The sequence below is a fragment of the Spermophilus citellus genome, assembly GCF_964194105.1.
Source record: "Spermophilus citellus genome assembly, chromosome: 9".
Classification (NCBI taxonomy): domain Eukaryota; kingdom Metazoa; phylum Chordata; class Mammalia; order Rodentia; family Sciuridae; genus Spermophilus; species Spermophilus citellus.
Genome location: NC_138191.1, coordinates 79,825,335 through 79,840,784, shown reverse-complemented (window position 1 = coordinate 79,840,784; position 15,450 = coordinate 79,825,335). Strand labels below are relative to the sequence as shown.

At 33.8% G+C, this 15,450-nt stretch overlaps 1 protein-coding gene across 1 annotated transcript in view; it reads right to left on the bottom strand.

The window, feature by feature from the left end:
• Positions 1–15,450, bottom strand: part of NEGR1 (neuronal growth regulator 1) — an 805,991-nt gene that overhangs the window by 476,034 nt on the left and 314,507 nt on the right. Inside the window, exon 2 of the mRNA XM_081305503.1 lies at positions 5,994–6,226. Coding sequence (XP_081161629.1) covers positions 5,994–6,226 — 233 coding nt within the window. The remainder of the gene's footprint in view (positions 1–5,993; positions 6,227–15,450) is intronic.

Genomic DNA, 15,450 nt, shown 5'->3' with positions numbered 1-15,450 from the left:
TGTCTTTGGTCCTGAGACCAGTAGTTGAGTATTAATTGGACTTTGTTAGCTTAGTATAATATGATTTCATTGGATTCTACCACATTATATGAATTGGAGTAAGTAAAGACTAGTTTATAGTAGAGCAGGAAGGAATTCCTTGCAGAAAGAATGAGAAGGAATATATGACTACTTATTTCCTTAATAATTTTATGTCACTTTTAGTCAATATTTAAGTAGTAAATGATGATCATTTCCTCACAAACAGATATCATTAGATATCATCACTTGTAAGGTATCCCTACAAATTTATCTCTCTTATCTTAATAATGCTGTAAAGACTCAGATCATGTACAGAAACCCAAGTCTACTTTTGGGGAAACCTTATCCCCTTTATTTATAGTAACTTTGCCAAACAAGTCAACTCTGTCACTTACCTAAGATTATGTTTTGTAACTGTTTTATTTAATTGGTATGCCACAAAGTTTCATTCCTTAAAGCTAAAGGTTCTTAGAGAAGGGTAGTAATATACAAGAAGTTATGGGGCCATTTTAATTTTAGGTGTTCTCATACTAAAAACATTAAGAACATGTATTAAGGAACTTTGTCCTTTGCTTTGTGTTTTTGAGCATGTTTCAAACTGGTTTCCTATGTATAATCTTAATCTTTCTCTCCTGTGTAAATAGAGATGGAATGACACAGGTGGGAGCCAGTCTTAGAGTCTTGTTCTGAGCCCTTACTACATGTAGGCAGTGACTGCTTTGACATTTGTAGGCTCTCTAAAACTTTCCTAGTACTGATAATTTTTCTTTGGTTTCATTTTGTTGCTTGTTGAAAATTTTGAAATGTTCATTGTTGCGAACGGTGACTTGAGTTTTCTAACGTACGTGGCATTTTGACATGCTTTTTTTGACCATTAAAGCTTTCCTCCCCTTTGAGTCTTTTCCTACCCAGGTCCTAGGATGCTGCATTTCCCCCCTAAGCTCAACATGGAACTGAAGTGTGGTGCCTGTTCTGTTGCAGTGTGTATCATGTAAAGGTCTTAATATTCATAAAAAGGATGTTAACCTGAAATTAAGATGTGCTGGTACCTAAAGAATATGGATTTATACTTGTGGCTACATGGAACAATTGCTCTCCTGATACTAATTGGTCGTATAATTTTAAAGTATCTCCACTTGGTACTTTAAAAAAAGACTCATTGAGAGCAATTGTATTTGTGAGGTTTGCCTCAGGAAGGATAGGTTCTAAAATTTATTCATGGATTAAGGATTAAGGCAATAATCAAAAAGCTATCTCTGTGTTATTAACTAGCACCTTTTTGAATTTATTTATTTATTTACTTATTTATTTTTACTTCCTTTCACTTTAGGTTATACTGAAAGGTGTTATGAAGAAAAATCCAGTGAATGAGCACTGTGTCCTGTAGCAGTTACTGCTGAGATGTCCTTACACAGTGAAAATGTTTCTCCATTCTGAATAACAGGATCAGGGTACTGAGAAAAATGTTTTAACCTTATGGACCATGAAATGAATAACAAATCCTGTTTTTCTCTCTGTATTGGCTGCTAGGAGTCTTCAAACTAAATATTTTACGAAGCTCTGAAAGTATATAGAAATCCTGGCATGAACTTTATGATTCAACTTCACCTCTGACTGCATCCTACTCTTTCCTTATTTATCTTTCACCTCCTATTTCTGCTATTCATCTTGATATAGTGAATATTTCTTTATAAGCCACTTTAAATCCCTTCCAACATAAAACTTTGTTAATAATAAATGGTGTTTTAGTGTGTCGTGTCGTCTTTCTAGTTTACAAAGACTTTTTCAAAATACTGACTAAGCCAGACCAGGACCTCACATTGTTATTTTGGGGGATCTTTGGGTAGCATACTGTGAAATAAGATCCAGTGTAGAGTGATGGGTATTTATTAAGGCATATTCTTGTGACCCACACTGGGAAGAAAGAGGAAGGAAGTAGGACAAATTGAGCAAAAAATATTAGTGCATGCTGGACAACTGGAAGTTCTGGAGCTTAAGTGGCCCATCAAAGTTGTCCTAAACTGAACTGCAAGAGAAGGGCCTTTAAAACCTCTGCCTCAATCAGGGCAGAGGTTTTAAAGGCCCTTTTTGGGAAAGCAAATGAATCTCTACACTCCAAAAGAACTGACCAGTGAATGCTCTCTGATGACACATTCCCAGTAGGTACAGAAACAATTTTTCCTTGATGAAAAAGAAGAAAATGTAGCATCCTGTCTAGCATTCATATGCTATATATGTCAAACCCTGGGGAAATGGCAATATCCTAGGGAAGTTAAATATACTCAAGATGTTATTTTGGTCATGTAGTTATGTACTCAAATCTACTCTGCTCAGAGAACACACATAGTATATCTACCTGAAAAGGCATGAGGTGAGTGATAAACATCTATTTATCATATATATATATATATATATATATATATATATATAATTTATATACCATATAAATATATATATTTCATATATACTTAATATATAATATTAATTACATTTCTATTTTGTGTTATATTCAATCTTGTCTTTAGACATTATGGAGAAGTCAAAGTACAAAATATTCTAGACATATATTTAAATAAGCACTCATTACATTTTATGCTTCTATCATTTTGGTGTCATAATGGGGCGCTCTAGCTTCATAGCCAGTCCTCTCCAGTCTTGCACATTTCCTCATGAACAAAGAAGATTGATTGCCCTTAGTAAAGGTTGCATCACATGATTTGAAACTGAATAGTTAGGTAACTCGATTTACTAATACTAAATACACACACACACACGCACACACACACACACACACACACATTTCATTTTCTTCCTGAATATGTTAGCAAGTTACTGCCATCTTAAAACCAAACCCCAAATTATTACATTCTATAAATTCCATGAGTGCATAGGTTGTTGGGCTCAGATGGTGAAAGAAAACTATGTAAAGAAATATGTAAATATTAGTGGAGGTCTGGTGCAAACATTAGTTAGCATGATGCTCAATGAAAGTTATGAAATTTTTCATTTTTTAGCATCTTTTTTATCTTTTTACAATCTAAGGCAAATAATAACAGTAGAGCTGCTTTTTGTTTGTTTTTATTTGTTTTCTTTATGGGTTTTTGTTGTTTTGCTTTTGAGTTTTGACTTAAAGATCTGCTTAAGTCATTTCAATTGGAAAGAATGAGTGTTAAGAGAGACTTGAAAATTACTCAATTTTGAGGGAAAATTTAGAATCCAGGTTTTCTGACTTCTACTCCAGTGTTTTCCTTCCTGATTACTCCATTCATTTATATTAAATAGCTATAAGAAATCAATAGCACCAAACTTCCACATTGTCTGTGTTGGCAAGATAACCGCTTTGTTATTCCTTTTCTAAAAAGATTTTTGAAAAACTAGCTCCCTGGAGTACACAGTTGAAACAATTGAAGATGAGCTGTGTTTTTACCAGTCAATGTATGTTTGACATCAGTGATTAATACGGTCTTCCCTCAATTGCTGAGTTTCTTTATCTTGGTGAATAAAGGATTGACAAATTGTTAGGCAAAGAGCATGTGCTTCAAAACTATCCAGATATACCTGAGTATCAGACAGCCTAACACATTAGAGACTGAGGAAATGTGCACATCAGTTTATTTTTGTTCCTTGAGAGGAAATGTAGCTTAAGTGGGACTGACTTTTTATGACATTTATTTAGTTCTTGAATTGACTGACAAGCCTATTAATGTATTCCCTGAACTTTATTAATGTAATTGGAAAATAGCCCACATGCCAATCAACTTATAATAAGTAATTATGTTCATAAATGCTGTAAAATTATTAGCTTTTAATTTGACCCCACCACATACTTTCAAAACAGTAGCCTGAATTTTTGTTTTTTTTCTAGAGGAACAAAATATACTGACAAAACATTCACGAAGGGTGTTTTTAACTGCTCAAATGTTCACTATCACCAAATGGCCAGCAAAAGTAACTATTACCATAGTAACTCATGCAGTCATTTTTAAACTATTAACTGCATTAAATAGTCTATATAACATATAGTTAAAACAAAGTCCTATGACTATTAAACATGTGCCTGGGAAAGACTTATGTCCCATAGTCTGGTTTAAAAATAGATACTTAGCATGGAAAAAGAGAGAATGGAAAAAGAAAAAGAGGACCCATTGAGTATTCAGAGATGCAGTACTTAAACCTATAAATTTACAGTGTACCAGCAAAATGTCTGTAAATTAAATGACTCAAATATATCTTGTCTATGCCCATTTTTTTTCATCAGATAATAAAAATCTTTTGTAGTCTTTGGTCTAGAAACTCAGGTCAAAAGGCAAAGAATTGAACAAGAGAACAGATTACATGTGGATAACAGAAAAATGTATTTGTGTCTTGTAATCTCATGTCAGTTTTTCAAGCTGGACAAACTCTTGCCCTTTGGAGTCCCAGAATAATCTCTGAATAAAGATAGAGTCCTGTAAAAACTTTATCATATTCTTATACAACACTTTATAATAATGTGCAGCACTACGATATGTGACAATCGGCGTCAAAAAAATATTGAGGAATTTCATTGATTTATTTTCAATTTATACTTTTTTTCCTTAAATCAAATCATTTAATTAAGAAGTTTAACCTCATCACATTGTAAAAATACATATTAATAAATTAAGTTGTGTTTGCATTCCAGTTTATTTTTACATAAGACAACAGAGATCAAATTAGAAAAATTATAGGCTATTTTTTCCAAACTTAAGTCTTATACTTAAATTACATTTTACCCTTGAATTATTGAAGGATAAACTCAGAGAAGTACAACAAAGTTGCTCCCTCAATTTTTTTCCATTAGGCATTAAGCATGCAAGCACTGGCACCACATTATCATAGAATTTGTTATTAATTTTACTTAGAAATATTGCAATGCTATTTTTGAATTCCATAGAGCATAATATTTCTATACAACCAAGACATGATTAATCTATAGAGCACAAGTAAATAATGTAAAGGGCAATAAAAATATACATTTTCCGGTTTCCTAGCATTATAATTGCACATTTCTTGAAATGTACTAAAATTGGGGGTATGTAGCTCTTACATTTTAGTATGCAACAGAAGCAAAATAATTTGATAGTTCTGTTTGCATTTGGAGATTATAAGTTAGCTAGCATGATTTATGATCTACTGAAAGTAAATCTAAGTATAAAGCATTGTGCACATATTTTTTTCAATTACTCAATGTTGAAATAAAGTAATTCTAGAACACTGCCACTTTTCATTGTGCCTTGAATCAATGTAAACAGAAGTTGGATGGAGAAAGTGTTTGGAGGCTAAGAGAACTGCTTTTAAATAGGTACCATCATATTTCAAAAAGTTTATTGAAGACCATGCTTTTGAGCAATCTAAGTCAGACTCAGAAAAGTATTGTATATTGTCTCTCATATGTGGAAGCTAGAGAGAAAAAAAAAAGAAGAAAAAGTGGGAAATTCCATGAAAGTAGAAGGGAGACCTTTAGAATAAAAGAAGAGGGTCAGGGGAAGTGAGGAAAGAATAGTAAGGGAGGTTTGGGAAGTGTAACTAATCAAAATCTGTTTTTATGAATATATAAATATGTCAAAATGAAATCCACTAATCTATATAAATATGCAGATAAAAAATTATAAGTTTAATATTTCAATATATATTTATCATAGTTTTCAAATACTTATTTTAGTGTATTAAATATTGGTTCTTGAAGATTTATAGAAGACATTATTCAAAGGAAGTTATGAAGTAAACATACAAAAATCATCATCTGGCATTAACCAATATTGATTTTCTTGATCTTTGGGGATTTCTATGCCTACAATACCCTTACATTTAATGGTGTTTAGGAATATAATTTTCTGAAGACAATGACAGCATATCTTTCAATATTGTTACTTATGTTTCATTTTGATATCTAAATACTAAACATTTTAAAATACAGTCCTTCACAATACAGCACCTCTGGAAAGGCTTACCTTGCACAGTTAGATGCACCTGCATTGTTCTCGGTGTATGTTGAGTCTGAACAGAGCATGTGTATGGGCCATCATCTGTCACATCCACATTCTGTATCTGGAGGCTGTAATCTCTTTTATTCAATGTTGAAATGGAAACTCGAGGATCCACTGACCACTTATCACCTCCAGCAAAAATAATACTTGACCGGTTCAGCCAGGCACCCTTTGAAGCTCCATCTTCCAAATAACACCTAAAAATTACCAAAGACAGAACACTATTAATCAAAGTGAAAATGAGAAACAACATTATCTTTGGTCTGAGTGTTATTTCCAAATGTTGAATAATAGCACAACATCAAATGCAAACATCAAACTCAGGAGACAGGATACTGATACAACTTTCATTCCCAATGCAAATCTGTTAACAATACCTGCATACATTTGTGTGTGTGTGTGTGGGGGGGGCAAGGTGTTTCAATATATTTAAATGGACAATCAAACTCCTTTTTTATCCTGTTTGGATGAAAAATCCTAACAAATCTGAGTGAAGTAGAATTAATTCAAATAACAATTTTCTGCATTAAAACATATTTCTTTGTTAGAAATTATGAGCAGTAGTAAAGGTCTCTGAGTTAGACGGATTTGATTTATTCCAATTCTGAATATAATGAACCAGATATAAAAAGCATAGAATAATGTCACATGTGTTATTATTATTTTTAATTGCCCAGTGGTGAGCCTGTACCCAGAAACTATAAACTGCATTTTATTGATAAAACTGTAAACTGCTTTTACCGATGGCTGTCTTAATTAAATGTAGCAAAGCTAATATAATACTTTCAGGAGCAAATTTTTACTGTCTTTTCAATAAACTGTCCAATAGTTTTTCTAGGAAGCATTCATTTATTCTGAAATATTTATAAGTACTTATTTATGGATTCAAAAGGTACTACTACCATTTCTCTGTAAAAGTTTGAGACTACTAAGGAAGACTAGTTGAGTAATCAATTATTACTACACAGAAGAGAATATTTTTATTATATCATGTACAGACACATTGTAGACAAGACAGGGTTGCTGGACCCAGGAAAGGGGTTTGGGAATGTAGAAAAAGACTTTCTGGAAGAGGAAGTCCCTGAGGGGTTTGGAGGACAGGGCACTGTGAACAGAGGTGTGACATGTGGGTAACACCAGGTAGAAGAAAGGGAGTGAGGTGTTCCATGAAAGCACAAAAAAGCAAGGGACACAGGGTAAGAGGGACCAGCCATATGATGATGGCAAGCATAATAGCAATTTGTATATTTTAAGTCTGATTTTGAAACCATTTACTCAAAGTCATATTCTATAACAAGATTCAAAAATACAGCTTTGTATCTAATAGCAGTCAAGCACTTGAAGATTTACAACAGAAGGCTGTGGTCATATGCCAGTGATTTTGCTGAGGACTAGAATTATATGTTTCATCTTGAAAACGTTCTGTTACAAATTAAAGACTGGTTTTCTTAAATGAGTACAAAGCACAGCTACAGAATGAAAACACACATACATTGAAATAGTTTGACAGCATTTCCACAGAATACCTTGGGGGATTGAACACAGTGTTTGAGATTGCTGCAAAATTGCAAGCTGAAGGCAACAGGGCAGGCTGCTGCCAACTGCATGAAACTAATCACTGGGTGAAAAAGTAAGCAGCAAGGTACACTGCAGAATCTAATTTGTAGACAGCTTTACCGTCTACAGAATCCCAACTACTAGAAGTCTTAAAGGTCATTGTTAATTGAAAAGCTTTTCCTTATGTATTTAATGAAGAAAATGAAACCCCTTTAATAATATAATTGAACAATTACAGTATATTGTAATTTTAAATGATATGCAGAAAGAAGATAGAGGGGACCATATTCCTCATTCTGCAAGATCACATTTGCGCTGCTGTAGAGTAGAGCTCTAAATACCATGTGTAGGACTGTGTCATTTAGCATCTGGGTTCATCAAGTGTTTATTGTGTGACTGCTGCATTCATAGCCTTTGCAGTTTGTCATATTGGGTACTCATTACAGCCCAGTAGGATATGGACTGCTTTGCCCTTAATCACTGGAAAACAAATAGAGATGTTTAGGTTAAAAGACTTTCCCAAGCCACATTATTAGTGGGTGGCAAAGTTGAATTTATAATCAAGTCTTCTCTTTCCACATTCAATGTGTCCTTTCCACTGTAATGCAGATCAAAGACTTTTTAAATGGGTTTCAGAAATGGGAAGATGATTAGAATGTTGCAGATATTACCGCAAGTAATTTCTTATTTACTGAATGTGACCAACTGCTTAACCTGTCCTATTCTAAAAGAAGCAGAAAATTAATTATTAATGGATATTTTACCATGGAAGTGTGATTCGGAGCACTCTGCTGGGCGATTCCCTTTCCCTAGAGACAGTAGCAGCTTTACTTTTATGCTGGTGTAGAGGAAGACATTGGTTAAGAGAATAACCAGCAAGTCTTAGCATAAGCGTTATTCCCCTGTTTTGGCATGCCAAAGGTCATCACAGAAGAATAGAACTTAACTACTGCACTGTGTGGGAAAACTAAAGGGAGTCCTTTATGTCTCATTGAGGAGGATAACTCTATTTTATAATGGTCATTGGTCCTACCCCAATATTTTTCAAGACATACATTAGAAAGACCACATGAATGAGACTCAACATATAAATCTGTTGGATTCCTAGTCCATGCAGAATTTATAATGTAAAAAAGGATGAGAAAGCATGTCCATGAATAGCCCTCATGGAGAACAGGGAGTGAAAATGAGGTTATTAAATCATCATTCTTCCAACTGGATCATTCTGAGAGTCTCTGGCTCCTGCCCATGATATTACATCCATGTCTCTTCTTCCCACAATAAACAGAATGAAACTTTTAGAGTTTAAATCAGATCATCAACAACTCCCAGCCTGTTTCATTCATAAGAACACACAATCCAGCTGGTGGTCAACCTGTCCTTGAGGCTCTCCTACCCTTGTCTTCTCCACTCTCTTCCACTCTGCTCTAGACCAATCTGTTAGGTGTGTTTCCAAACAGCCAGGTGTGCATGTTTAGTTTGCACTGACTGTTTCTTCTGCTTGAAACTCCCTCCCCCAGAATTCTGCACAATTTGTTTCCTTTCTGATTTAGGTCTTCATCAAGATAACTAAGATATTAAATAGCAGAAATAACCATTATTCTCACAACTTTCATTTGGTACCATATTTACTTGACTGATTTTTTTTTCTTCCTCTCTCAGCTAGATGACTCAGGAATGTGTCTATTTGCTTGTCTGTATATTCCAAGGACCTATATACATAAAGAACAATAAATATAAATGTGTGTTGAGTGCTTGAATGAAGGCAAAAGTAAGACATAATTGAAAAAAGTAATAATTTAGTAAAGTATATAAAAATTTATCAAGTGCAACATAGTTGGGAAGGCAGGATTACACCTACATGAACTATAATAGCATATAATTAAATGAAAATATTTGTAACACAAACAATAACTGCTATATGACATAGATGAATGAGCAAATCATATATACCGCTAAATAGGTACTTGAAATAAGAAAAAGCTACACCACCTGACTACACTTCTAGAGTTCCTTTAAACTTCTGGACATTCTGCATAGTATGTGTTAGGCACTATGTTAGCCACTTTGCTTTTATTGTCTAATTTAATCCTCACATAACTCTTTGAGTCAGATGCCACTATTATCTTTATTTAAAAGATGAAAAAACAAAGGGAATAATTGGTTACGACTTGATCAAAACTTTGTCTTCACTCTTTTTCTTTGTAGTAATTTTTAAATTTATTTCTTACATACATGACAATAGTGGAATTCATTATATTCATAATTATCCATTCACAGCACAATTTTTTGTAACTCTGTATATCGAGTATGTTCATGCCAAATTATGCCATTATACATAAGCTCTTATTGTTTTTTTGCATCACAATTCTTAATACACCTTTATACCACAATTTATCATATCTCTGTTTGTATATAAGGTATGTTGACACCAAATTCAAATCTTCATACATGTATTTTGTATAATAATGACTGTCTTCTTACACTATCCTTGCTATTAAAAAAAAAATCACCAAGCTTGTCTTCACTCTTAACCAGTGGTGGATTTTATAACAGGGTAAAGCATTCTTCCTGTTCAAAATGGAGTCCAAAGGAGAGGCTTGGTAAAGTGAGAACAGTCAGATCACTAATGGGCAGAATGAAGCCACATTTCCCTGATGGCAAACTCAGATAATATTTTTCTTCTCTGGACTTCCCAATGGAACATTTTAGCAGCTAATGATCTTAGAATCTCTTTGAAGTATATAAAATGAAGGAATCTAAATAAAAATGCTCAATAATGAATATATTCTTTAATTGAATATGGCATGGCTTTTCTTGAAAGTGTGTGTGTTTTTTTTTCCACTTTAAAAAAAGCACTTGCAAAAAATAAAAAAATAAAAATAATAAAATAAAAAAAGCACTTGCTAGACTACCTACTTTTCAGGGTGATGAATAAAGAAGTTCTAAAAATATGCTCTTCAGAAGAAGCTGTGTTAACACCATACCAAATATAATGACAAATACTTAAATTTTCAGTCAATCATATGGATGTTTTGTATACATAGTGCCAAACATCTGGATACTGGAATATGTACAGCAAATAACTTGAACATTTCATTTTGTTTCACAGTTGTTAATTATATAAACCCTGGCTCCAGGAGTTAATGCTTTTCTAAGAAGGATGGTATTGCTGCTCCTGAAGTCTTTCATGAGCCCCCTTATAAATGATGTTACTATACTTTAGGTGGCTCCCAACATGGGGGTATGAAGTCCCATTTGAGAAGCTGCTAGTACTATGGGTGGAATAATGCTAACAGATCCTGCCTGTGATACTACCTCCTGTGATGACTAAGTCTGAAAGGTGGACATCAGAGTGTTTACTGGAAATTAACTTACTATTATTTTTAAAGCTCTGTTAAACAAAACAAACAAGCAAAAAATCTGTTACTTAGGAATGATTTTTTCCCCCTTTTATATTTCCAGTTCTCATCCCTGAACATCCCTGAACATGAGCCTGAGCACCATCACTGGTATTGAATATAGCAGGATTTGCTCAGCTCCATGGAAATAGATCAGCTCTTCTCAAGCCATGTTGATTAATGAAAGCCCTTATTAAATGCACTAATCAATAAGAGAAGGAAAGCACAAGTTCCCTTGGATTCAAAGTTAAACCATGTGAAAACAATATTTCTATGAAGGGATTTGGCCAGTTGCCTACATTGTACTTCTTTGTTCCTTCATTATATCACAAAGTACTACTTTTGTCAGAAGGAGAATTTTCAAAAGTATACAAAACTATTTAGAACCCCATATAATCTTCAGGTGAATTCTACTCTCAAAGAAATTTTTGACATCCTGACTACCAAGCCAAGGTGCAGTAAGGGAAGTAAAGTGGAAATTAAATGGAACAGAACAAATTCTATACCCTCTCCCACCCATCTTTGTTTTTAAGGGATTTTCTTTTCATATTTTTCAGGAAAGTTATTCTCTAGATAATGTGTTTGTATGTATACATAAACTTGCATATAATTTATGTATGCATAAATCATGACATATTTCCTATATAATAGCATTTTAGCAATATTATGATTGATTTAATATGAAGCTTTTTTCTTAGAACTAATTTGAGACAGAAATGATTCTCATTATTTTGTTTTGTTTTTGGTGTTGACCCTAGGGACACGGAGTTACATCCTTAACCCTCTTTATTTTTATTTATTTATTTTGAGACAGGGTCTCACTAAGTCACTTAGGGTCTCATTAAATTGTTGAGGCTGGCCTCAAACTTGCAATTCTTCTGCATCTACATCCTGAGTTGCTTGGATTACAGGTGTTCTCCACCACACCCTTCTCTCATTATTTTGGCAATAATTGGCAGTATGGGAAACCTTGTCCTATATGGTGAAAAATCTATAATATCAGTAATTTGTCCAATGAGTTTCAATTATTTAATGAAGAACTCACCCTTATAGTAAAAAATAATATTTTTAAATGATTTTTTTTCAAATGAGCAATCTAGTGAGAAATACACTTCTGCAAGTAACAATTCAATACGGTTGTATGAATAATAATACTAACACTGCTAAATACCAGACACATTTCTAAAAATATTGCATGTATTTCTGTCAGTCTTCACAACAAACCTTAGAGGTAGGTTCTGTGAAATACTCATTATGCCCATTTTACAAGGAAGAAAATGAGGTTTAGAGACATTAAGTAACTTATAGAAGATTTATATTTTGAAACTTGCAATGTATAGAAATGCTGAGGTTATATACATTAAAACTCAATGCCTAGTTACCTAAGTAATATTAATGTAGCATGTAAATGTAATTTCAGGATGTGAGTTATATACCATGTTGGCCATACTTTTCTTCTTTTATAGTAGCAAAAAAGGAAAAAAAATATTGATGCACAAATAACATTGATTTCTTATTTTGTGAGGGATATAAATCTATTTTCCATATACTTATTCTAGTACTTCTTTGAGATAAGACCTTTTTAAAAATATCCTGGATAAAGGATTGAAAGGTATCAGTTACTGGCAAGACCAAATTTTGATGCTATAAGTTACAGGGAGTTAAACCTAGAAAAAATAATAAGCTCTTTGAATTTTTCTTGCTTTTTTTTATGTAGAACTATGCCTAAAAGTTGACAAAGAATTATGCCTATGTCTTTCCTAAAAGCTAGGAATGTTAATATAATGTAACATAGACATTTGTATTTTTCAGTCTTAATTTAAGGCACAATTTAATTATTTAAACTTGTGTGTATGTATGTATATGTATATATGTATGTATGTGTACATGTGGTGTGTGTGTGCAATTTCAATATTTTCAATGCTAGGGAATCATTCATATTTGAATTTGATTATGGATTGATCACACTTCTAAACATCTGAATCACTTATTTAACTTATAATTAAAACATGCTTTTCTACATATTTCCCCAAATTGCTTTATCATATTCTTTCCACTGACATTCAATTCAAACTTTCATGTAATAATGCCTTGATTTAGAAATAGCAATAACAAATATTTGAGGTAATTGAATGTGTTATCTGTAAACAATTTAACATGTAACTTAGCATTTACTAAAACAAGCATGAGCTGGGTGCAGTGGCACATATAGCAGATAATCCCAGCAGCTCTGGTGGCTGAGGCAGGAGGATTTCAAATTCAAAGCCAGCTTCAGCAAAAGCAAGGTGCTAAGCAACTCAGTGAGACCCGGTCTCTAAATAAAAAACAAAATAGAGCTGAGGATGTGGCTCAGTGGTCCAATAGCTCTGAGTTCAATCCCTAGTACTGAAGCCAGATTTAAAGTTAGGCAGTCAGTTTAGTTAGGTAAATCGGGTCTAATATCGAGTGAAATCTAAAATGGAGGCCATGCTGAGAATGACTCAGGGAAAACACAGGACAACTCATGGAATGTTAATGAAGTCCCAAAAAGGCCCTAGGCCAAAGTCCCCCTCAAAGAAACAGCCCCCAACAGATTTGGAGATAACCCATCCCAGAGAAGTGATAAGCCCATCCCAAAAGTCCTTCCTGCCCATTTGGCCCACCTGTGTCCTAACCCTTCCCACCTACATTCCATCACCAAAACTATAAAAAGGGGAAACAACCGCACTTCCACGGATTCCACCTCTTGGGTCCCCTTCTTCCTCCGGGAGAAGTCTTTTCTGCTGTCCTTTAATAAACTTCTAATTTCTACTCTGACCTTACCTCAGCGTGCTTCTTTGGTGTTATTCTTCAACATCGGGGAAGCAAGGACTCGTCACCGGTCAACATCAGTATCAGTACCCCTCTCCCCCAAAAGCATGAGTAGAACAAAAGGTATTCTATACATCATGCTTAAAGAAACTGTGAAATACTGACTAGCAAAACAAACAAAAAAACTTGTTTTGGTCTTGTTACTAAATTCTAATAATCATCACCATTTCCTGACAATGATAATAAGTTTCACTACTGCATGATTGTATAAGTTAAGAGGCTTAGAAAGCACTTTTATATATGATCTCATTAAACACTGACAACATTCTGCATGGTAGGCAGGTCATATTATCCCCACTTTAAGGACGAAGATCTAAGAGTGACCAATGAAGCAGAGAATATAATGGTGCTAAAAAGGAGGAGGTATCATATATTTGCAAAGTTAGTTTAGGAATAGCTTTGTTCCAAAGCTTTACATATGGATCAACTTGGAAATTTCTTTGTCATCTCTACTTTTTAATTTTTGAATTCAACTAAACCAGCTTGCTTTTCTACACATGGACTTGAATGTGAGATATTTGGATCTGGAAGAGCTTCAAGATTTTTGCTAACTGGCAGGTGCTCTGAACCGCTGTGGGAGATTTCTGTCTGCAAAGTGCTGTCTCCCTGGCAGCTGCCTCCTGGAGAAGTTGGACTTTCACCTCAGGAGCTATAAAGGGAAAGAAAACTATATTCAAAATGCAGGCATGAGGTGTTTAAAATAGCAGGAAAGCCATCAGGCCCAGAGACTCTCCTTTTGTCTATCCTTTTGGATGGTAGGTACAGATACCTCTTTCCCCAAGCCAGGGAACAAATGATATGGATGCTAAACTAAAAACAACATTAACAACTAAACTCCCTTCCTCTAAGCATCTTTTTATCATTAAAAGTATTATATTTGCATATAAATAGAAATGATAGAATAAGAAACAAAATGGATATGCAGAAAAGCTTGTGTTTTGTCAAAGGAAGTATGTGCTACTTTACAGTATCACTGAATAGAGATATTTAAAAAACAAAATAAATCCCCCCCCCTCCCCCGCTTACAAGGATCTTTATAATTCCTGGTGGTCCTGGTTGGATTTTTCTTTTTGCAATATTTTTTTTTCTGCAAAAAGTTTTCCAAGCACAAGTTTTATTTTATGAATAAAGAATGGCTACATAGCACTACCAATTAAAGCTGGTCTTGGTATCATTAACTAAAGTAGCCATTAATACATATTTATGTGTCCTCTATTGAGAAAATGAAACCATAATTCAGTACAAACTCTGCCTAAAAATATAAATTGGGGAGTGTACCCAGAGAAAAGAAGAATGTACTTTGAACAAGCTCCCTACAAGTAAATTTAAGTTGATAAGAATTTCCCAAGAGATGTTAAAAATACTCTCGAATTTGAATTATTGCCAGATCTTATTATTTTTTTTTAATATATATTTTAGTTGTTGATGGACCTTTATTTTATTCATTAATTTATATGCAGTGCTGAGAATAGAACCCAGTGCCTCACACATGTGAGAGGCGAGTGCTCTACCACTGAGCCACAAACCCAGCTGCTCCCAGACCTTATTATTTGTATTATTATTTTTTCTTTTTATTCTGCATAATGTAGTGATTATAGTTAACACTGGGATTC